General features: G+C 44.9%; 1 protein-coding gene across 1 annotated transcript in view; it reads right to left on the bottom strand.

The window, feature by feature from the left end:
- tmem192 (transmembrane protein 192) overlaps positions 1-25,685 on the bottom strand; it is a 57,937-nt gene that overhangs the window by 4,443 nt on the left and 27,809 nt on the right. The window contains exon 4 of the mRNA XM_070864360.1: positions 8,801-8,932. Coding sequence (XP_070720461.1) covers positions 8,801-8,932 — 132 coding nt within the window. The remainder of the gene's footprint in view (positions 1-8,800; positions 8,933-25,685) is intronic.

Here is a 25,685-nt window from a genome sequence, read left to right as displayed (position 1 = left end):
TAACTACCCTATCTGGGGTGTGATTCAAGCATCTCACCTGAACCAGCCTCACTTGTGCCGGGTGGGGTTAGGTTACAATTGGGGCTGTGGTCTCTGCTTCAAGCACTAACTGTGGTAGTGCATTCCACAGCCTCCCAATCCTCAGTGGAAAAAAGTTTCACCTGCTCTCTGTACTTATTCTCTTCCATGTAATCTTTTATCTATATTTCCTTGTTCTAGACCCCCTCAACTGGAAGAGTCTATTTCGATCTACTTTGTTCCATCTGTTCACAATTTTAAACACCTCTATCAAACTATCCTTTAATCTTCTGTGTTCTTACAAAAGCAGGCCCTATTTTTCTAGACATTTTTCATATTTGTATTTCCCCATACCAGGCAAAATCCTAGTGAATCTATGCTATATCTTTCATTGCCTCAATATCCTTCCTGTAGTGAGAGACCCAAAACTGTACTCTTGAGGAAGGGGGAAGAGAAGTGCAATAGGAGGGTGTAAACATCCAGCCCAAGAACATGAGACATATTACAGCACTGTCACTCTGGTAATCAGAGCAATAATCCTAGACCCCACAATGTACTATTTTAAGATATGAAATAAACTGGTTAATTTAACTGAGCTGAGAAAATGTGGAAAGTTACAGACTATTAAGAATAAAATCAGAGCTTCGCTGGATATGGTTGGAGCAGAGGTTAGTGTTGTGCACACTTCAGCCTACTTAAAAGTACTGCCATTTCACTTTACAATTGCAGTAGGATGTTTGCTGAGAAAGATTAGCGAAAATGTACTGCCAGTGGATTAGTCTTCGACCAGTGTCTTAACCAACAGTGAGATTAAGTCCTCTGTAAAGTTCAGTACTGTGGGCAGACCACCTGCTTCAGAGGATAATTGTACGGCCAATAAATAAACAGCGTTATAAAAGAGGTTCTTGCAGTGAACCACAAGCTTCAAAAAGGGCAAGTTGTAAAATAATTGAGACCACCATGATCACTCCTTGGTGGTCCGTTTGGACTTTAGGCCAGAAATCACACTTCAGATATTGAATAGCTAGTCCTCAGCTATACACATACACATACACTGAGCACAAAGTTTATGCAAAAATCACTAGCCCACAAAGAGATTAATTTAACTATATGGGCTCCAACAGCTAACATTAGTTGGCAAGCCAACCCAAAAAGTTTTTTCGTTTACTAGTTTTAATTCCAACATTTTATATAGAAACGGAGCCCAACAATATAAAAGCTTTATTTTGGGCACATTACTTTTCAAACTAATATATGGAGCATCATTTAAGTGCAGATGGACTGACCTTAAACAGCAGGCCCTTTAAAAAGCAAAACACTAGAATTCAAATAAGTGGAAAAAATGTAGATGACACTCAGGACAGATGTTTTAGATTGGATCTTTTGTCTTAGGCTACAAAAAGTTGCACATTATAAAAAAAAAACATGAAACCACTAGAATTAAATTCAGATCGGTTCTGGTTTAGAACTAGAGCGCCACTGGACTCTGGTGGAAAGACTGAAGAATCAGTAAAATATTTTACTAAGCTCTCCTTCACTAATTTGTCAGCTATTTTACAGTGACCAAGTTCAGAAACTTTTGCTGAGGTCCCGTCCTTCATGCTTGGATTAATGTAGCTCTCAAAATGAATCAAGCCCTTCAGTGCAGCAACCCAATAGGATTACTGAGCATACCAAAGTAATTTTGTTTTTGGAATAACAATAGAAACAGAGTGAAGATTAGCCTTCATTAGCTGCAAGTTTCTAACAGGCTTGGTGCAGTGTGTGTGGCTTTTGTATCTAGATGGGTTTAATACACCCACTTTCCAAATCGTTTATTTTAAACTCAAAGACCAGTATATTCGATTTTACAGAATTGCCTCAAAATTTATATTTAAAAAAAGTGAAATCCCAGAAATCTAAACATTAATAGAATCAAACTGAATTGATAAGTTGCTTATTGGATGCTATTTAATTAGTGTTCGCACACAGCTTCTGGTCTGTTTTCTCATCTCAAAAGATAAAAAATTAAGTCATGACAAATAAATGACCCCCAAAACAAAGAAATACCATCACAGCTATTATTGGTCTAACAGTAAAACTTACATAAAAGATACAATTGTTAAGGATTAAATCACACATCAAAGCCACATATCTGGGATGTTGTGGATTATTTACAACAAAGACAGTTCCAAGATAATGGGCTCAATTTTCCCCAGTTATCTGCACCGTTTTTTTTTGCTCGCGCCGATTTTTTGGGCCCAAATTAAAATATCCAGGTTTCCCCAAAATTTGTGCCAGCATAACTCAGTTAGTTACGATTTGTTTCTAGATTAGCTTTTTTTGTGTCATTGGGGGAAGGGTGTAACCTGATGTTTGCACCAGTTTTTTTACATTTATGTAAGTTTGGCCAACTTACATTTTCCCTAGGACGGCGTATGTGACCACTCCCAAAAACCCCCCTGGGCACTTAAGAAAAAGTAGCGCACATTTAAAAAAAAAAATCAGCGCAGAAAGACGCCATTGTTTTTATGCGAAGTTTTGGAGGGAGTCACAAACACATTAAATATGCATCATGAAGCTTAATTTTTTTTCGAACTTAAAACACAGAAAATGGAAGTCTAATGCAATTCTTTAATTTTGGCTTTTTTCCCCCCCAAAGTGCCACACCACCACCGATCGTCTCCAAACCGGGATTGAAGGTCACAGCGTCGGCCAGCAGAATCAGTCCCTCACCCGAACACAGGGGCTCGGCTTCAAAAGACTGGGGATGGGGGGTGGAAGCTGAATTGAAGGGATGAGAACCCTTACACACCTGCAGCAACATCAAAAGGAGCCCGGCAAGGGGGGTGGGGGGGTGCGCTGAGCCCGTGTCTGGGCAAGGGAGCGATTCTGCCGGCCAACCCTCGAGCCCAGTGAGGAGACGTTCGGTCGGTGGTGGGGTGATACTTTGAAAAAAAAATCTAAATTTAAAGAATTGCATCAGACTTTGTTGCCCAAAATGTCCTCATTTGAATGCCTAGCTTCCCGATCTTGCATGCGCAGACTAGGGTGTGGTCCATACTAGGGTATCGACCTTGGGGAGAGAGAGAACAAAGAAGCTTTAGCACCTTGTCCTGCTGTTTTGAGCTTCTTGCAAAAGGCACAATTTAATCATGGGGGCAATATGACAATGCCATACCTCGTGCAAGCCTTCTGCATGATGGGGCTGTGGAGACCACGATTGATTCGACGTCATCGCATAAGGAACCTCAGAGCACGTAGGATGGGCAGGGGGCCTTACCCACGTCGGGTATATCGAGACAGGCGTTCATACCTGCACCTGAGTGATGCAGACTGCGTGAGAAGGTTGCGTTTCCGTAAAGAAGTTGTAACTGAGATCTATGAGTTAGTAAAAGCAGACCTGCAACCGAGAAGCGCCACGAGGACTGCTTTGTCAGTTGAAGTAAAGGTTACAGCTACACTTTCATTCTATACATCTGGATCATTCCAGGCCACAACTGGGGATGTGTGCACCTTTTCTCAATGTGCAACACATATCTGCATTTGGCAGGTGACTGCTGCACTATATGCCCGGAGGAATGATTACATAACGTTTGCCCAGGCAATGTGTGAAAGGGGGCTTCTCCAGGATTGCTGGCTTCCCAAAAGGTATAAGGCTGCATTGATTGTACCCACATCACCTTGCGAGCACCTTTGAAGGATTCAGAGGTGTACAGGAACAGAAAAGGCTTCCACTCCATTAATGTGCAGCTTGTGTGACGACATGCTTTGCATCATGTCAGTTGATTCGAAATACCCTGGGAGCACCCATGATGCGTTCATCCTACGTGAGTGTGCTGTATCTGCCATGTTTCAGCAGCAGCCAGAAGGGCAGAGCTGGCTGCTGGGGTACAACCCAAACGGAAGCTGACCGAGAATACAACATGTCGCACACTGCGACGTGCAGCATGATAGAGAGGACCACTGGCATCTTGAAACAGCGTTTCCGATGCCTGGACCATTCCGGAGGCTACTTGCAATACTCCCGAGATTGCCGGTCAGTTCACTGTTGTGTGCTGCATAACTTAGCCATCATGAGGCAGCAGCAGCTGGTAGTAAAAGACCCACCTGACGAGAGAGAGGATGATGACGACGACGACGCCGCCATGCAACTACCGGAACCCGGAGCACGACGGTGGAGGAGGGCGGGCCCCTTTAACGATTGCTCAAGCCTTGTGCCAGCAGCTTATCCATGAACGCTTTGCTGCCTGAAGGCTCAGCGGCAACTATTCCAAATGGACCGTCTTTATTGTTTGGATCTGTTCTGTAATGTTGTGTTGATGGAACAAGTGATGGAAATGATTCTTGTTTATTTCAAAAGTTGTGTTAATAATGGAAATTATTCAGTTATAATTTAAAATATATTTTATTCAAAAGTTTAACACTTGTTTGTATTTAACTTAAATAAAAATATTCTTTAAAGTTTTCAGTTAAGATCACTTACAAACTTTTGAACTTGTAAATTTACCTAACTTACAAAAAACGTTTAATTTGAGAACAGTTACATCAATAATAATAAATATAATAACAACTGCAGCAAAGAAAAGCTGCACCTATCTTTTGTCCACCGTATTCTAAGACTGCTCGCTGCGCTTGGTCTTGTTGACTCCACCCCTACCTGCAGGCAGAGACGCGGTGTTTCTTGGGTTGGTATCAACCTTATTCTTACGAACATCTCAGGTAATATGCATTTCTTGATTGGGGGGGGGGGGGGGGGGGGGGGGGGGGGGGAAAAGAGGGCCTGGCTTGGGCCACTTCAGAGGCTCATCTGGGGATTGGAGTGGGAGTGGCAGTTAATTCTGTCATTGGGCGCAGGGTCTGGGCGTGTTCCCTTATTGCAGCAGCTAACTCAAACATTCCCTCCCTCATATTCACTGACAGTGCATCAGCTGCTTGTGACATTCCCTCCTTCATGTGCCCAGACATCTCATCACTCACCCTACTGATAATGACCAGGAGTGATCGTGTAAGGTCAATGCTCTCCGCACTCATTGCCATCATCTGAACCACATCTGTTAGATTCTGCACCCCAGGAGAGCACTGTTGAGCTCTCCTTCCCCTCCTCACCCTGGGTGTGGCTCGCTGCATCCCACTGGGACCCACAGCTTCAGATGGTGGGGCCCTGGATGTGTCTCACTGCATCCCACTGGAATCCCTAGCCTCGTACTGTGAGAAACCATGGAATGTCCCAACGCTCGTACCACTCAGGAAAGGGTCGAGCACCTCAATGGGTGGCACCTGCACCTCCTCCAGAGTACAATAGGGGGGGGCTTCATCCATCACCTCCCCTTCACCCCTATGCTCTTGGTCTGGAAGGTTCGATTGGAAGATGTTCTCCTCTTCAGGCTCATCCGCGTCTGAATCTTCTTCTGCATCGGTTTCAGCTTCGTCGGGGTTGGCCTCAAGTTCTGCAAAATATAACAGAACAGACAAATGGTTAGCAGCAGAGGAGGGGGCAGGGTGGTAAGAGTAGGCTCACACAGCGCAGGCAGCAGGCTCACTTGAAGGACCCCGATGAATGATAGCACATTGCATCAACCGAAGCGTAGCTGACAAGAGACATCCCCATGAACCGAAGCATGGCTAGCCCGCGCAGTACTTAACATTTAGCAAAGCCAGGCTGTGGAATTTGCAGGACTTACCCTCTCCCTCGAGTGTGGGCCCAGCTGGTGCAGTGGTGGTTGCTTTTCTCCAGGCAGGACCCATCACAGCAGCGACCCTCTCTTCCAAGGGTGTCAGTGGCTGCAGATTTGCCGGGCCTCCTCCTGTCCGAGTTTTTTCCCCTTTTGTTGTGTGCCACCTTCCTCTGCAAAGATGAAAATGTAACTTTTTAGAGACGGTGTCTTTCTGTTGGGTGGGACATAAACAGATGGTCACATTTACAATTGCAATTCCATGAAAATATTACTTACACTAACTACTTGACCAAGGTCCTCCCACTTTTTTGCACTGGCAGCCAGACCTCGGGGTGGTCACCATTGCACAGTCATTTTCTGCGTTGGTTCCAGTGTTTCTTAATTTCTTTTGGTGAAACTTGTGAGACATCTCTGCTGGTGTCCAGTTCATGCCATCTGGCCTCAATTACAGTAACCAGTGCCTCCACTTCAACCTGTAAGAAATTCTTGGTCCTTGAGCCGCATTGCATATTGTATTGCAGGTCCGATTTTTCCAATGAGAATTAAAAAGTTTTCACACACAACTGGCTCTTTAAAAATGGCCGAATGCAGACCGGGAGCTGTACTGGGCATGTGCATCCATAGCAATCACGTCAAAAACGTATTTTTTTTCCGTGCATGTGCAGAAGTGGGGGAAAAAAAAAAAGAGGGGGGCATCATTTTTTCAGCACAGACGTTTAGCTTCCGGGGGGGTGGTGGAGCCCAAGGACAGGCTGCGTGGCACTAATTTCAAAAAATAGAACGGGGAAATTTGCTATTTTGGAGTAGTCGGGGCCAAAAAAAACGAGTGCAACTCTTGCAATACGCCGAAAAATGGCATTGGGGAAAAATTGAGCCCATTGAACTGTCCTTCCCATCCCATACCCAAAATAAAAGCAAAAATTGACAATCTGTTACATTAATATTTGCTTCCGCTACCACCTCCACCCCCCCCCAAAAAAAAGCACTTTAGCATGAAAAACTTAAACCACTAAATTTAAATACCACATTAGTAAGAACTGTTTATAGTTACCATTTTGTGGATAAGTCACTGTTTATTTTAAACTAATACGATCACCCGCATTTTACAGGAATAGAAGTGACAAGAAATCTAAAAGTGGATACTTGAAGTTAACTACTTAGAGAACTGCTTTGAAATAAATTCCTGAAAATGTGGGCAAGGAACAAACAGTGGGTTGTGAAAGATGATTCACAAAATAATAGACTGCATAATAGACTTCAGGTCTGTATTTGAGGAAAAAGTTATAAAAATTTTTTACAGGTAAACACACCTGCCAGCAGATGAAAGCATTCTAATTTTTTTTAGTGAGTTGAGAAAATGTGGCTGCAGGATGTAGACGACCATAAAATGAATGATTCTCCTTCTCTTTCAGTTTCTGAGTCATGTGTGAAAAACGCAGACTACTGGGACATGCAAACAAAGTTGCAATTAAACAGGGTTCAGGAGAATATGCTAATGGCTTAGTGCATAAAAACACCATTCTGTCTGACAATAGAGTACACAGTAGGAGGGTCTTGGGTTCAATCTCGTTATGAGCCAAGTTAAAATCATATCCAGTTCAGCAGTACGAGTCACCACAGGCGAGGGAGAGAATGGAGGAGGAGCGGTCATTTCTGATCCGACATTCACGCGCAGAGGGAAATTGATGGCGAAGAGGACGAGAACAAGTTCACTTTGATACCCCAATGATTAGATAGCTTTCTGGCATCCATTGTTTAAGATGCACATGAAGAATAGCTACCTGGGCAAGGTACCAGAGGGGAGCAGGTGCCCATGAAATGGTGTCTCAACACAAGTCATCACCAGATAGAAATGGAGGATAAGGGACAAGATAAAACTGAAGTTAATGAAATAATGTTACTGGAATATCAGTCATTAAAGTTCACACTAAAAAACAAACAAACATTTCAGGAAAAAAAAAGTAGAGTTTTTGCTATTAATATTTATTAATTCAATTTCTTTAATTTTATTCTCTGCCATAATTATAGTTGGGTATACTTTGATAAGAAAAAAACAATTTTTTTTTGTGCTCATCAGCCAGTTGCTAGTGTTTACACTGTTAAGTCAGCTCTCTGTAGCTCTGCAGCACACCTATAGACCAATGTTTCCTCTAATTTGTGTGGCTCGGTGGCTTGTGCGGGCCATTTAAAATACCGTGCATGCGCAGTTTTTGTAATGAAAAGCAGGCAAGCTGGCTGCGCTGGTTCCGAGGAGTGCTGCACAACCATGCAGCTTACCGGGAATGTTGCTGTAGACCCAGTTAAAACCGCTTTCATGAAATTGGTTGTCCGGTTACCAAGAAACGAATTTAACAAAATAAACCACGAAGCCAAGTTCACAGACTCCAGAACCCAAGTTAGAATGTAAAATAAAAGTTAATTAGTGATGTTGCTTCAGGTATCACTCGCACACCATCTTTGATGTTTTCAAAGAACAGCAACATGATTTTAGCTGGATTTGAACAGGTAGTACATTAAAAATCAAAAGTCATTGCCCTTATTTTTAATCCAATGGCTAGCAAAGCAATAAGCAATATAGTTAATGTTTATTTGATACCAAACATCTACTGCAAACTCGTCATCTTGCTCAGTTCAATTAAGTAAGAGTTTTAAACGTAAAACTGAAATTTGGAACACGTACCAAGATGTAGAGCTCTCTGGCTAATTCATTATTTTCTGGGTGTTGTTAGTTTCCAGTGATTCTAGGAGAGCTTTATTTTTCATTTAGCAACAACTGTTAAGACTAACCATTCTCTTCAATTTAAAACCTGGAAGTGGGGGGGGGGGGGGGGGTGAATGGTGGAGGAAAGAGGTTTTCCTCTCTGCAATGTTAAGCAAAATTAAACCATTTATAAACTGGTTTATGATTGTTAATATATTTTTTTTTTAGAAAAGTGTAGTTCCCAAAAACAAATGTTTCAGTCCCCTGCTTTTTTAAGTTTAAAAAAAATAATGAATGAAGTTCTCGGGAGGTGGGAACTGTTCATGCATAAATACAGATGTGTTAAATGTATTGTAATATCTATTGTAGCTGTCACTTTGTAAGTACACAACAGGGAACACTGACTTCTTTTCTATGCTCTCACCTGTGTAAATGATGAGGCACACTGAAGAAAAGAAAAGCTCCACTGTCAGGACTCCAAGAATGAGGTATATGGTCAGGGTTTCCAGTTCTGTAGGCACCAATATAGCAAGTATAAGCAGGAGAACCACATTTCCTAAGGAAAAAAAACAAGTACAAGATCAGTGGATGATCCTTTCATAGGAGTAAATACAACTGCTGTAGTGCATGAATAAGTGACCAAGCTAGTGAAAAAAGTCTCAATCCCGAGAGGGGGGAGGGGGCGGTCAGGGGGAGAATAAAAAGGCGCCTGTATTCCCTTACGATTCCACCTTTAATCCCACTTCATAGGAATAGCACAGCAAAGAAGGAGGCCATTCAAACCATCAAATCTGCGCTGCTCTTTCAAAGTGCGATCCAGTTATTTCCACTCCCCCGCTCTTTGCCTATACCCCTGCAATTGTTTCTCCTTCAAGTATCTATCGATCTATCCAATTCCATACGGAAGGCTACTATTGAATCTGCATAGACCACCCTATTTGGCAGTACATTCCAAATCCTACATTTTTTTCTTTCTCCTGTCACCTTAGGTTCTTTTGCCCATCACCTTAAATATGTGCCCTCTCGTTATCGACCCCTCAGCCATTGGAACAGTTTTTCTTTATTTACTCTATCTAAACCCTTCATGAATTTAAACATCTCTATTAAATCTCATCTTAACCTTCTCTACTCCCAGGAGAACAACCCCAGCTTCTCTAGTCTAGCCATGTAACTGTATTCCCTTATCCCTCAAACACTTGGAAGCACTAACTCATGCTAGGAACACAAGTATATTCCTTTAAGGCACAAAATACCCCACAGGAAAAGTGGTCCAACCATGGCTAACAAGAGAAAAGTTAAACACAGTATTAGGTCAAAGGAAGAGGCTTATAATGTTTCCAAAAAGAGCAGTAAACCTGAGGATTGGGAGTAGTTTAGAATTCAGCAAAGGACCAGGAAAGGGAAAATAGAATATGAGTAAACTAGCGAGAGACATAAAAACAGAATATAAAAGCTTCTATAGGTATGTAAAAAGGAAAAGATTAGCGAAAGTAAATGTGGGCAGGCTGCAGGCTGAGACAGGAGAAATTATAATGGGGAATAAGGAAATGGTAGAGAAATTAAACAAATACTTTGTGTCTGTCTTCACTGAAGAAGATGCAAAAAACCTCCCGAAAATATTGGAGAATCAAGGGTCTAGCGAGAATGAGGAACTGAAAGAAATTGGAAAAAAAAAAAATAGTACTGGAGAAATTAATGGGGCTAAAAGCTGATAAATCCCCTGGACCCAACGGCCTACATCCTAGGGGGTTGAAAGAGATGGCTATAGAGATAATGGATGCATTGGTTGTCATCTTCCAAAATTCCAGAGATTCTAGAATAGTTCTCGTGGATTGGAAGGTAGCAAATGTAACACTATTTAAGAAAAGGAGGGAGAAAGAAAATGGGGAACTACAGACCAGTTAGCCTGACATCAGTAGTGGGGAAATGCTAGAATCTATTATTAAGGATGTGGTAACAGGGCACTTAGAAAATAATAATAGGATTGGGCAGAATCACCATGGATTTAAGAAAGGGAAATCATGTTTGACGAATTCGTTACCAAGTTTTTTTGAGGTTGTAACTAGCAGAATAGATAAGGGAGAATCAGTGGATGTGGTGTATATCAATTTTCAGAAAGCATTCAATAAGGTGCCACACAAGGTTATTAAACAAAATTAGTACTCATGGGACTGGGGGTAATATACTAGCATGGATTGAGGATTGGTTAACGGACAAAAAACAAGAGTAGGAATTGACGGGTCATTTTCGGGTGTCCAGGCTGTAACTAGTGGAGTACTGCAAGAATCGGTACTTGGCCCCCAGCTATTCACAATCTATATCAATGCTTTGGATGAGGGGACCAAATGTAATATATCCAAGTTTGCTGATGATACAAAGCTAGGTGGGAATGCAAGTTGTGAGGAGGATGCAAAGAGGCTTCAAGGGGATATATTCAAGCTAAGTGAATGGGCAAGAACATGGTAAATGGAATATAATATGGAGAAATGTGAAGTTATCCACTTGGGTAGAATAAATAGAAAAACAGTATTTTTATTTTTAAACAGTGAGAGGTTGGGAAATTTGGTGTTCAGAGGGACCTGGGTGTCCTTGTACACAAATCACTGAAAGTTAACATACAGGTACAGCAAGCAATTAAGAAAGTAAATGGTATGTTGGCCTTTATTACAAGAGGATTTGAGTACAAGAATAAAGATATCATATTGCAATTATCTAGCATCCTGGGAGACCACACCTGGAGTATTGTGTACAATTTTAATCTCCTTACCCAAGGAAGGATATACTTGCCATAGAGGGAGTGCAACGAAGGTTCACCAGATTGATTCCTGGGATGGGGGATTGTCCCATGAGGAGAGATTGAGTAGACTAGGTCTATATTCTCTAGAGTTTAGAAGAATGAGAGGTGATCGCATTGAAACATACAAAAGTTCGTACAGGGCTTGACAGGGTAAATGCAGGCTGGGAAGTCAAGAACCAGGGGTCACAGTCTCCTAATAAGGGGTCGGCCATTCAGGACTGAGATGAGGAGAAATTTCTTCACTCAGAGGGTGGTGAATCTTGGGCTGTGGCGGCTCAGTCGTTGACTATATTCAAGACAGAGATTGATAGATTTTGAGATATTAAGGGAATCAAGGGATATGGAGAGCGCAGGAAAGTGGAGTTGAGGTACAAGATCAGCAATAATCTTATTGAATGGTGGAGAAGGTTCGAGGGGCCGAATGGCCTATTCCTGTTCCTATTTCTTATGTTCGTAAGTAGCCCTCTGGTACCACAATAAAGAGTGGCCATTCTTCAGGCAGCAAGTGTTACTACACTATTTGGGGGACATTACAGGTGCATACTTGCCAGCCTAGGTTACTAGATAGCCAGGCCCTTCCCCTGCCCCCTCCCCCGATCCCTCACCCCCTCAAGGGTACTAAAACTAATTTAGGGTCCTTACTATGGCCTTCTTTAAAATCTGACTGTGTACAGACCAGAGGATGAACATGGAAACTAAAGGATCGAACAGGGCACTATTTCAAAATTTGCGGATGACAAAACTTGGAAGTGTAGTGAACAGTGAGAAGGATAGGGATAGACTTCAAGAGGACATAAAGAAGCTGGTGGAATGGGTGGACACGCGGCAGATGAAATTTCACGCAGCAAAGTGCGAAGTGATACATTTTGGTAGGAAGAATGAGGAGAGACAGTATAAACTAAAGGGTACAATTCTAAAAGGGGGTGCATGAACAGAGAGAGACCTGGGGATATATGTACACAAATCGCTGAAGGTGGCTGGGCAGGTTGAGAAAGTGGTTAAAAAAGCACTGGGCTTTATAAGTAGAGGAAGAGTACAAAAGCAAGGAAGTTATGATGAACTTGTATAAAACACTGGTTCGGCCGCAACTGGAGTATTATCTCCAATTCTGGGTACTGCAGTTTAGGAAGGATGTAAAAGGTTTTACAGTGGGTTCAGAAAAGATTTACAAGAATGGTTGCAGGAACAAGGGACAAGGGACTTCAGTTACATGGATAGACTGGAGAAGCTGGGGTTGTTCTCCTTAGAGCAGAGAAGGTCGAGAGGAGATTTGATAGAGGTGTTCAAAATCATGAGGGATCTAGACAGAGTAGATAGAGAGAAACTGTTCCCATTGGTGGGAGGGTCAAGAAGCAGGAGACAGATTTAAGGTGATTGAACACAAGAATTAGGAATAGGAGTAGGCCATCTAGCCCCTCGAGCCTGCTCCGCCATTCAACAAGATCATGGCTGATCAGGCCGTGGACTCAGTTCCACTTACCCGCCCTCTCCCCGTAACCCTTAATTCCCTTGTTGGTTAAAAATCTATCTGTGATTTGAATACATTCAATGAGCTAGCCTCAACTGCTTCTTTGGGAAGAAAATTCCACAGATTCACAACCCTCTGGGAGAAGAAATTCCTTCTCAACTCGGTTTTAAATTGGCTCCCCCGTGTTTTGAGGCTGTGCCCCCTAGTTCTAGTCTCCCCGACCAGTGGAAACAACCTCTCTGCCTCTATCTTGTCTATCCCTTTCATTATTTTAAATGTTTCTATAAGATCATCCCTCATCCTTCTGAACTCCAACGAGTAAAGACCCAGTCTACTCAATCTATCATCTCCAGAATCAGCCTAGTGAATCGTCTCTGTACCCCTTCCAAAGCTAGTATATCCTTCCTTAAGTAAGGTGACCAAAGGCAAAAGAACCAAAGGCGACACGAAGGAAAACATTTTTACGCAGCAAGTAGTTAGGATCTGCCCGAGGGTTATAGAGGCAGATTAAATTGTGGCTTTCAAAAGGGAATTGTATAAGTACAAGTATCTGAAGGAAAAAAATTGCAGGGTAACGGAGAAAGGGCGTGGGAGTGGGACGAGCCGAAGTGCTCTTGCAGAGAGTCGGCAGTCTCGATGGGCCGAATGGCCTCCTACTGTGTTGTAACCATTCTAACGATTTGAAAAAAATTTGAAAATCCTGAACATGCACAAGAGGTCAGCCAGGATTTGTGAAATGAAGCGGCACAGATTAACCCTTTTGAGTACTGAATGTCTTTTGGAACTTGCACATTTGTTAACTGCCAAAAATAATTTCTCTCTTCAAGTTTTGAGTGTGACCCTTCATCAGAACTGAAAATATGAAATGTAAACAAGCATCTAAACAGAATAAAAGGCATAGGGAATGGAAAAAAGACACTAGAGGGGAACTATGGGTAGAATGACTGGTAGTGTGCTTAAAAGGAAAAAAAAACACAAAGTGGTCAGATGTCAGAGAGGATCTTTAAAAATCAGAGAAAAGGAGAGAAAATAAAAAAGACATAATAGAGACAAAGAGTGTGTGAATAGCTGAGGTAATGGGGTAAACCAGGTTTGAAATTGAAACAGAAGCTGGCAAAACAGGGCAGGGTCTGACAGCACAAAGAGAAGAAATGCAGGATGAGATGTAAACCCCAAATCAGATGAAAGGTGGTGAATATGCTAAATTAGAAGTTGGTTTTCCCAGAGGCTTAAGTAACTCTGCTGACTTGTCTCTGCAACCGATAAAGCACCGTCCCCCTCCATGTGGTGGAAGGTTTTTTTCATCTTTTCCCAACTGAACAGTCAAAGTTAAAGCAGAATGTGATGCACCAAAAAGCAATCCGGCGTTTGGAAGAGGTACGCTGCAGAGAGGAGACTGCAGGAATAAGAGGTTCTGTCCTGAGACTGGAGGGCAGAATAGAAGGGGCTATTTGATTTAAGCAAGACCCAATATGGGATAGCGTTACACAGTTACAAAAGCAAAATACTACAGATGCTGGAATTCTGAAATAAGCGTTACATATTCATTATTTTTAAATCACAAAGACTAATTGTAACAAATGAACTAAGTAAATCAAGATTCTCTGTTGCTCGATATGTCATCTTACTGTGTTTAATTATTTGAACCAAGTTTCTCCTTGCCTAATTTAACTCATTTTAAAAGCCAATGCCCATACTGGATGGCTTAAAATAGAACTCCACACTAGTTCAGCTCATCTCCAGAGAAGATATTGAAATAAACACAAACAATTTAAATGGAAATGGCTAGGTATTTGAAAATTAAAAATAAAAAAAAGATACAGGGAAGAGAAATTAGATTAGCGCAGGTAGTGCCAGTTAAAGAGTTAGCACTAGCAATAGACCAAAAAGCCTCCTTCTGTGCTCCAATTTCGATGATTCTGCGATGGTGGGCCTGTCACTCTAAAACGTTGTATATTCTGTCAACCCCCACTTTACTCTAAAACCACTAGGTGGAGACAAATTCATACTAGTGACTGAATAGAAAACAGGGGCACCATTACCTGAAAACTGACTTGCCGTGCTATGTTTTTTTAAAAAAAAGGGAATTATTCAATTACCAAATAAACCTGTATTTGATCACATTAAAATTTCTAATACTGTAAACCGAAGATAAAATAAACCATTTCCACAAAAGAAATGCAATTGGAAGGCAATGATAGTCATTGTGGTGAGGTAAGGGCAATAGCGGTGAGGCGAGGCCAGAGGTCAGGCAGCGGTGGGACCTCGAGGTCGGCAGGGTCTGGAATCCGGAAGACTCTGCTACCAACCAGTCCGGAACTTCAAAAGTAGTAATCTCGGGATTGCTACCAGTGCCACGTGATAGTCAGAGTAGGAATCGCAGGATAGCGCAGATGAATACATGGCTTGAGCAGTGGTGCAGCAGGGAGGGATTCAAATTCCTGGGGCATTGGGACCGGTTCTGGGGGAGGTGGGACCAGTACAAACCGGACGGTCTGCACCTGGGCAGGACCGGAACCAATGTCCTAGGGGGAGTGTTTGCTAGTGCTGTTGGGGAGGATTTAAACTAATATGGCAGGGGGATGGGAACCAATGCAGGGAGATAGAGGGAAACAAAAAGGAGACAAAAGCAAAAGACAGAAAGGAGATGAGGAAAAGTGGAGGGCAGAGAAACCCAAGGCAAAGAACAAAAAGGGCCACTGTACAGCAAAATTCTAAAAGGACAAAGGGTGTTAATAAAACAAGCCTGAAGGCTTTGTGTCTTAATGCAAGGAGTATCCGCAATAAGGTGGATGAATTAATTGTGCAAATAGATGTTAACAAATATGATGTGATTGGGATTACGGAGACGTGGCTCCAGGATGATCAGGGCTGGGAACTCAACATTCAGGGGTATTCAACATTCAGGAAGGATAGAATAAAAGGAAAAGGAGGTGGGGTAGCATTGCTGGTTAAAGAGGAGATTAATGCAATAGTTAGGAAAGACATTAGCTTGGATGATGTGGAATCTATATGGGTAGAGCTGCAGAACACCAAAGGGCAAAAAACGTTAGTAGGAGTTGTGTACAGACCTCCAAACAGTAATAGGGATGTTGGGGAGGGCATCAAACAGGAAATTAGGGGTGCATGCAATAAAGGTGTAGCAGTTATAATGGGTGACTTTAATATGCTCATAGATTGGGCTAGCCAAACTGGAAGCAATACGGTGGAGGAGGATTTCCTGGAGTGCATAAGGGATGGTTTTCTAGACCAATATGTTGAGGAACCAACTAGGGGGGAGGCCATCTTAGACTGGGTGTTGTGTAATGAGAGAGGATTAATTAGCAATCTCATTGTGCGAGGCCCCTTGGGGAAGAGTGACCATAATATGGTGGAATTCTGCATTAGGATGGAGAATGAAACAGTAATTTCAGAGACCATGGTCCAGAACTTAAAGAAGGGTAACTTTGAAGGTATGAGGCGTGAATTGGCTAGGATAGATTGGCGAATGATACTTAGGGGGTTGACTGTGGATGGGCAATGGCAGGCATGGATGAATTACAACAATTGTACATTCCTGTCTGGCGTAAAAATAAAAAAGGGAAGATGGCTCAACCGTGGCTATCTAGGGAAATCAGGGATAGTATTAAAGCCAAGGAAGTGGCATACAAATTGGCTAGAAATAGCAGCGAACCTGGGGACTGGGAGAAATTTAGAACTCAGCAGAGGAGGACAAAGGGTTTGATTAGGGCAGGGAAAATGGAGTACGAGAAGAAGCTTGCAGGGAACATTAAGGCGGATTGCAAAAGTTTCTATAGGTATGTAAAGAGAAAAAGGTTGGTGAAGACAAACGTAGGTCCCCTGCAGTCAGAATCAGGGGAAGTCATAACGGGGAACAAAGAAATGGCAGACCAATTGAACAAGTACTTTGGTTCGGTATTCACTAAGGAGGATACAAACAACCTTCCGGATATAAAAGGGGTCAGAGGGTCTAGTAAGGAGGGGGAACTGAGGGAAATCTTTATTAGTCGGGAAATTGTGTTGGGGAAATTGATGGGATTGAAGGCCGATAAATCCCCAGGGCCTGATGGACTGCATCCTAGAGTACTTAAGGAGGTGGCCTTGGAAATAGCGGATGCATTGACAGTCATTTTCCAACATTCCATTGACTCTGGATCGGTTCCTATGGAGTGGAGGGTAGCCAATGTAACCCCACTTTTTAAAAAAAGAGGGAGAGAGAAAACAGGGAATTATAGACCTGTCAGCCTGACCTCAGTAGTGGGTAAAATGATGGAATCAATTATTAAGGATGTCATAGCAGTGCATCTGGAAAATGGTGACATGATAGGTCCAAGTCAGCATGGATTTGTGAAAGGGAAATCGTGCTTGACAAATCTTCTGGAATTTTTTGAGGATGTTTCCAGTAAAGTGGACAAAGGAGAACCAGTTGATGTGGTATATTTGGACTTTCAGAAGGCTTTCGACAAGGTCCCACACAAGAGATTAATGTGCAAAGTTAAAGCACATGGGATTGGGGGTAGTGTGCTGACGTGGATTGAGAACTGGTTGTCAGACAGGAAGCAAAGAGTAGGAGTAAACGGGTACTTTTCAGAATGGCAGGCAGTGACTAGTGGAGTGCCGCAAGGTTCTGTGCTGGGGCCCCAGCTGTTTACATTGTACATTAATGATTTAGACGAGGGGATTAAATGCAGTATCTCCAAATTTGCGGATGATACTAAGTTGGGTGGCAGTGTGAGCTGCCAGGAGGATGCTATTAGGCTGCAGAGTGACTTGGATAGGTTAGGTGAGTGGGCAAATGCATGGCAGATGAAGTATAATGTGGATAAATGTGAGGTTATCCACTTTGGTGGTAAAAACAGAGAGACAGACTATTATCTGAATGGTGACAGATTAGGAAAAAGGAAGGTGCAACGAGACCTGGGTGTCATGGTACATCAGTCATTGAAGGTTAGCATGCAGGTACAGCAGGCGGTTAAGAAAGCAAATGGCATGTTGGCCTTCATAGCGAGGGGATTTGAATACAGGGGCAGGGAGGTGTTGCTACAATTGTACAGGGCCTTGGTGAGGCCACACCTGGAGTATTGTGTACAGTTTTGGTCTCCTAACTTGAGGAAGGACATTCTTGCTATTGAGGGAGTGCAGCGAAGGTTCACCAGACTGATTCCCGGGATGGCGGGACTGACCTATCAAGAAAGATTGGATCAACTGGGTTTGTATTCACTGGAGTTCAGAAGAATGAGAGGGGACCTCATAGAAACGTTTAAAATTCTGACGGGTTTAGACAGGTTAGATGCAGAAAGAATGTTCCCAATGTTGGGGAAGTCCAGAACCAGGGGTCACAGTCTGAGGATAAGGGGTAAGCCATTTAGGACCGAGATGAGGAGAAACTTCTTCACCCAGAGAGTGGTGAACCTGTGGAATTCTCTACCACAGAAAGTAGTTGAGGCCAATTCACTAAATATATTCAAAAGGGAGTTAGATGAAGTCCTTACTACTCGGGGGATCAAGGGTTATGGCGAGAAAGCAGGAAGGGGGTACTGAAGTTTCATGTTCAGCCATGAACTCATTGAATGGCGGTGCAGGCTAGAAGGGCTGAATGGCCTGCTCCTGCACCTATTTTCTATGTTTCTATGTTTCCAGATTTTGGACGCTGCACCCATATAACTGTTTTGGTCGGTCACAAGTAATCGGGAGGTCACTTATTACTTGGAAGGTGCAAGTCTAGGTGGGGTAGAATAGCAAATGGATCTAGGAGTACAAATACACAAATCACTAAAAAGTAGTGACACAGGTTAGCAAGGCCATGAAAAAGCAATCCAAGCACGCGGGTTTATTTCCACAGGGATAGAATTGAAAAAGTGGTGAAGTTATGCTAAACTTCTATCGAACCGTGGTTATAACCATACTTGGGAGTACTATGTACAATTCTGGTCACCATATTATAGAAAGGATATATATTATATATATGCACAGGAGAGGGTGCAGATTTACAAGGATGATACCAGAAATGTGAGGGTATACCCATCAGGAAATGATGAACAGACTGGCAGACTTGAAAAAAAAAAGGCTGAGGGGTGACCGAATAGAGGTCTTAAAAATTAAGAAAGGTTTTGATAGAGTAGATACAGAGGGCTAGGCTTTCCATTCAGATCGCTAGGGCCCCAAAAATGGGCGATGTTCCAGCCTTGATGATCGCTGGAACATCGGCCATTTTTGGCTCAGCGATATGGAAGGCAAAGCTTCTCTAGCAACGGCCTTATGCACGTGTTTTTTAGGTAAACAGGTTATTCCATGTTTCGGGGTCATCCACACATGTGCAGAAGGTGTGGTGGAGGAGAGAGGGAGGGGTAAAAAAAAAAAGAGGGAGGGGAAAAAAAAGTGAAAAAGAGCGTGAAGAAAAAAAGAACGCGAGGAAACGAGAGCGAGAGCGAAAAAAAACAGTGCAGAATTAAACTATCAAATATTAAAATATGTCCGACCATGAGTCCGTTGAGAGTGGGCAGGAGGTGGAGGGAAGGAGGGTCAAGCCCTTTTCAGACGAAGCAAATGAGGCCCTCGTCAACGAAGTGCACTCTCGGCGGGCCCAATTAACCCGGGGTGAGCGTGGGAAACCTCCACCCCGGGCCTACCGCAAACTATGGAGCGAGATTGCCGATGTGGTCTCCGCGGCGTCCAACGAGGCGAGGGGCTCGGGCCAGTGCCGCAAGCGCTGGAACAGCCTGGTTTCTTCAGCAAGAGCAAGTATAGATTTTATATTGTAATGATGCAAATTGTAATAATTATAAATATCCAGGATTGAAATTAAGCTTGTTATTCTTACATATATATTGCATATATTCCCTGCGAAGATCTGGTCAGGGATATGAACCTGTGCCCTTTTTAAGTCTGTCTGGCTGCTGTCACTTACACAGTGACCCAACATGGATTGGGGGAGAGCTGCCCTTGCTCACGGTCTACCCTGGGACACTTTGGGACATTAGCTCAAGTCATTGCTGAATTCAATGGAGATTGTAGTCGAGAGATGTTTGTGTCAAGCATTAGCTCCAAAACATGATCTTTGTTATAACCATGCATCAATTGTGGATAAAATCCCTATTAGCATATAACGTTGACGACTGCTGCCTTTCAATGATATTACCAAGTCAATGAGCTTACGCCATGCTCTTTTCACGTTTGCAGAAGAAGTTCGCGAAGAATTGTTCCGAGTGAAGGCGCACCGGAGGAGGCCCTGCCCAGCTAATTCTGCTCACGGAGTTAGAGCAACGGTCGGCGGCACTCGTCGGGGGCCACACTCGGTCGGCCACCCGTGGTGAGGCAGAGCCCTCGCTTGAGTCACGTGAATAATGTGTCAAGCAGTGTTAAAGTACTGTAACGGCATTTCATTATAATACAAGAATGATGTCATGGTATGCATGCAGCTATCCTATTCTCATGCAGCCTCTGTGCAACTCTCAGGTTGACAAGAAATAAGAGATAAGAGCAAGAGCAGGCGATCTAACCATCTGTCCCCTTCTCTGTCCGCTCCCCTTAAACATTCACTCTATCATTCTGTCTTTCTCCGACTGATCCAGCCTCCAGAGCTCTCTGGGTCACTGAATTTCAACTTGGATTTACCACCATATGCGTGAGGCGTTATTATACAACGGCTCTAGTCTAATTTGTTGTAGTACTGCTACTCCTCCTTTGTATGCCAGCGCAAAGTAGCGCAAGAATGTGTACCCTTCCATTCTGATAAGCTAGATAGTGTTTTGCAGATTCACCAATACCTATGCACAGGGAGGCGCGACCAGAAACCGTCCCCCTCCAGCTGACCCTCACCACGGGGAGGGGAGGAGGAAGATAGCCTAATGGAATCAGAGAAGGATGCCCCTACGATGACCATGGCTGATGTGGGACCTGTGGCCACTTTGTCGGTTTCGACTGAAGAGGTACCGGGACCAAGCGGTGTGCAGCCGGCAACGCCAAGGCGTTTTACAGTGCACACGCCGACCCCACGGGAAGTCGGGTCAACAAGGTCAGCACTCACCTTCTCTAGCCGATCGGATAGAGGGCTTGACCAGACTGCGCAAGGAGAGTGTCGCGATCAGTCACGAGCATCTCCAGGCGTTTGTGGTGTTCACGAGAGACATGTCCCGGGTCTGTGCTTTGTAAGCGGAAGTTTTGCAGCAGACGTTCTTGGAGATGTATGCGCAGACTGTCTCCATTGATGCCTTGCTGCATGCAGTGTTGGTGGGACATGGCACTGAACCCCAAGGTGCCGCTGTTACACATACCACGAGCACCAGCGAGTCAGGAGGAAGCACTTCCTTCTGACTCGGAAGGCCATGATCCAGCTTAGTCTTCCCCTCCAAACACCCCCTCCACGACAAGCGATCGCGCCACCATCACCCCCACCACGGCAGGAAGTCTTGCCGTTGCCCGCTATACGCCAGCTTCGTCTCGGTACCTGGGGACAAAAGCAGGGTGGGTTTAAGATGCTGGGGGGAGGAGGGGTAACAGGATCTGGAGAAACGTGGCCGCAGGGAGTATTGTGTTCCTAACACAGATGAGACTGTACACAGGGAGGTTAAAGTAAGTGACCTCAGTCTTTATTAAGACACTCGAGTGAGGAACAGGCAATAGGGGCCGGCTTATATACAGTGCTCCCAAGGGATGCTGGGATCCCTTGGGACTTCAGGGGATGCGCTCCCTAGTAGCGGAACATGGGAGTGCATGCCCTGCGCTCCCCCCCCGCCGCACCAAGGTCAAAACTATTTACAAGGTGAGGCGGTCGGGAGCATTTCTTTCCCTGATGGATCGCCTCGGTACAAATGTCTGTTCTGGTGTGTTGGCTGTGCCCTCGCTGGGCACGCGTGTTGTTGGCCCTGCAGGGCTGCTGGGCGAGCCTGGCCTTGCTGGGCTGTTGGGCGTGATGGGTTCGATTTCCTGGTCCGGCGTGGTGTTGTTGATCCTTTGGGTGTGTGTTGTGGGCTCGAAAAAGGTGGTGTCTGCTGTGGGTTGTTCAGGGCAGTCTGAACTGCAGTCTTGTTTGGTCCAGGTGCTTTCTGCAAATTTGTCCATTGTCTAGTTTGACGACAAACACCCTACTCACTTCTTTAGCTATCACCATGCCCGCGATCCACTTGGGACCATGTCCATAGTTTAGCACATACACGGTCATTCAGATCAATTTCCCGTGACACAGTGGCGCGAACATAGTTTACATTTTGTTGCTGCTGCCTGCCCTCTACCTGATCATGCAGGTTGGGGTGAACCAGCGAGAGTCTGGTTTTAAGTGTCCTTTTCATGGAGTAGCTCAGCCGGTGGCACCCCTGAGAGTGAGTGGGGTCTCTTGCGGTAGCTGAGCAGTACTCGGGACAGGCGGGTTTGGTGTGAGCCTTCTGTGATTCATTTAAGGCTCTGTTTGATTGTTTATACTGCCCGCTCTGCCTGTCCATTAGAGGCTGGGACCAAGGTGACATGTTTGATCCCATTGCGGGTCATGAATTCTTTAAATTCAGCACTGGTGAAACATGGCCTGTTGTCACTGACCAGTATGTCAGGCAGGCCGTGGGTGGCAAACATGGCCCTCAGGCTTTCAATGGTGGCGGTGGCAGTGCTTCCCGAAATTATTTCAACATTCAATCATTTTGAAAAAGCATCCACCACCACCACCAGGAACATTTTACCGAGAAACGGGCCCGCATAGTCGACATGGATCCTCGACCATGGTCTGGAGGGCCAGGATCACAAACTTAGTGGTGCCTCTCTGGGCGCGTTGCTCAACTGAGCACACACGCGGCATTGCCGTACACAGGACTCTAAGTCAGAGTCGATACTGGGCCACCACACGTGGGATCTGGCTATCGCTTTCATCATTACTATACCCAGGTTTGTGCTGTGGCGATCCGAGATGAGCGTCTCCCTGCCCTTTTTGGCTAGCACTACGCGGTTACCCCACAACAGGCAGTCTGCCTGAATGGACAGTTCGTCCTTTCGCTGCTGGAACGGCTTGATTAGCTCTTGTATTTCAACGGGGATGCTGGCCCAGCTCCCATGCAGTACAGTTTTTTTTTTTTACTAGGGACAGCAGAGGATCTTGGCTGGTCCAAATCCTAATCTGGCGGGCCATGCCAGGTGATTTATCATTTTCAAACGCTTCCATGACCATCAACAAGTCTGTGGGCTGCCCATCATCAACAAGTTTGCAGGCTGCACCATTTCCACCCCCGTGGCGGGCAATGGTAGCCGACAGGATATCCGCACAGTTCTCGGTGCCTGGCCTGTGGAGGATGGCATAGTTATATGCTGATAGTCCGCATACAAAAGGTAGCACTCGCGTTGAGGCATTAGTATTTATCAACTTGTTTTCAGCGAACAGGGATATGAGGGGCTTGTGATCGGTTTCCAGCTCAAATTTGAGGCCAAACAAGTACTGATGCATTTTCTTTACCCTGAACACACACACTAATGCCTTTCTCAATCATGCTGTAGGCCCTCTCGGCCTTAGACAAGCTCCTGGAGACATAAGCGACAGGTTGCAACTTCCCTGCAATGTTAGCTTGTTGTAATACACACCCGATTACCCTACGACGACGCATCACATGCGAGCACAAGTCTTTTACACGGGTTATACACTACAAGCAGCTTGTTGGAGCATAAAATGTTTCTGGCTTTCTCAAAAGCAATTACTTGTTTTTTCCCCATACCCAGTTCTCACCTTTACGCAATAACACGTGTCGGGGCTCTAAGAGGGTGCTTAACCCCGGTAGGAAATTACCAAAATAGTTGAGGAGTTCCAGGAACGACCGCAGCTCCGTGACGTTCTGTGGCCTGGGCTCGTTCCCGATAGCCTGTCTTGGCGTCTGTGGGCCGAATGCCGTCCACTGCGATCTTTTTCCCTCAAAACTCCACTTCTGTTGCCAAGATGATGCATTTCGACCTCTGCAGCCGCAACCCTACGCGATCCAGTCGCTGGAGGACCTCCTCCAGGTTTTATACTCGACGATGTCCCGACCCGTGACCAATATGTCATCCTGAAAAACCACGGTGCGTGGTACCGACTTGAGTAGGCGTTCCATGTTTCTCTGGAAGATCGCTGCAGCCGACCGAATTCCAAACGGGCATCTGTTGTAGATGAACAGTCCCTTGAGTGTTGATGCAGGTGAGGCCCTTCGAAAACTCCTCCAGCTCCTGCGTCATGTAGGCCGAAGTCAGGTCGAGCTTGGTGAATGTCTTGCCTCCTGCCAGCATCGCAAACAGGTCGTCTGTCTTAGGTAGCGGGTATTGGTTCTGTAGCGAGAAACAATTAATAGTTACTTTATAATCGCCACAAATCCTGACCGTGCCATCACTTTTGAGTACTGGAACAATCGGGCTGGCCCACTTGGTGAATTCCACTGGGGAGATGATGCCCTCGCATTGCAGCCTGTCCAGCTCGATTTCCACTCTCTCCCTCATCACGTGAGGTACCGCTCGCACCTTGTGGCGAATGGGTCGTGCCTCTAGGACCAAGTGGATCCGCACCTTCACCCCAGAAAAGTTTCCAATGCCTGGCTCAAAAAGGGAAGGAAATTTGTTAAGAACCTGGGTACATGAGGCCTCATCGACATGTGATAGCGCTCGGATGTCATCCCAGTTCCAGCGGATTTTGCCCAGCCAGCTCCTTCCAAGCAGTGTGGGACCAGCGCCCAGGACAATCCAGAGTGGCAGTTTGTGCACCGTGCCCTCGTAGGTGACCTTGACCATGGCACTGCCCAGGACAGTGATGAGCTCTTTGGTGTACATTCTCACTTTCGTGTGGATGGGGCTCAGCGCTGGTCTGAAGGAGACTGTCGTGCACCAAGGCAAACATCTTTTTACTCATGATGGATTGGCTAGCACCAGTGTCCAGTTCCATGGCTACGGGTAAGCCATTCAATTTTACATTTAGCATTATAGGTGGACATTGTCAAAAATGTGTGCACCCAGAGTACTTCAACATCTGCCTCCTCTCAGAGGCTCGAAATTGCTTTGATCCACCATGGACCGATCTTCCTCTGCCACGTGGTGGTTAGCAGGTTTTGCAGAGCTTGCAGCTCGTCTGCAAGCTCATTGGAGGTGCCCCATTGTGCCACAGCTCTTGCAAACATACCCATTGAAGCGGCATGAATGGAAGCCTCCACAACGCCAACAAGGTGTGAATTGCCTTGCATTCATCCTTTGTTGCGGACTCAGTCATCTGGGTCACCGAAGGCCTGTTGGTAGTTGCAGACTCATGGTTTCTGCACTGTACATTTCTGCTCGCACAGTTCCAGTTAATTTATGAACATTGCTATCACTTATGTGCTGAGAGATTTGTTTGGTGTTATCACTGGTGGACATAAACGCCTGTGCTATCGCAATGGCCTTACTGAGGGTCGGTGTCTCTGCAGTCAAACGTTTTCGTAGGATGTTCTCGTGGCCAATGCCCAGTACAAAAAAGTCTGAGCATCTGCTACAGGTAGCTATCAAACTCACACTGTACTGCAAGTCGCCTTAGCTCAGCGACAGAGCTTGCCACTTCCTGACTTTCAGATCGCTGGCACGTGTAGAACAGATACCTCGCCATCAGCATGCTCTTCCTTGGGTTAAGATGCTCCCGAACCAGTGTACACAGCTCCTCATAAGACTTATCTGTGGGTTTCACCGGAGCCAGAAGATTCTTCATGAGGCTCTAGGTCGGTGCCCCGCAGACTGTGAGGAGGACCGCTCTCCTTTTTGCAGCGCTTCCTTCTCTGTCCAGCTCATTGGCTACAAAGTACTGGTCTAGCCGTTTGACATAGGCTTTCCAGTCCTCACCCTCAGAGAACTTCTCCAGGATGCCCACAGTTTGCTGCATCTTTGCGTTAGATTCGTATACTCGTCGCCAGTTATTGTGTTCCTAACACAGATGAGACTGCACACAGGGAGGTTAAAGTAACAATGACCTGAGTCTTTATTAAGACACGAGTGAGGAACAGGCCTTAGGGGCCGGCTTATATACAGTGTTCCCAAGGGATGCTGGGATCCCTTGGGACTTCAGGGGATGCGCTCCCTGGTGGCGGA

The sequence above is a fragment of the Pristiophorus japonicus genome, chromosome 2, assembly GCF_044704955.1.
Source record: "Pristiophorus japonicus isolate sPriJap1 chromosome 2, sPriJap1.hap1, whole genome shotgun sequence".
Taxonomy (NCBI): Eukaryota; Metazoa; Chordata; class Chondrichthyes; family Pristiophoridae; genus Pristiophorus; species Pristiophorus japonicus.
This window is presented reverse-complemented; position numbering and strand designations above follow the sequence as displayed.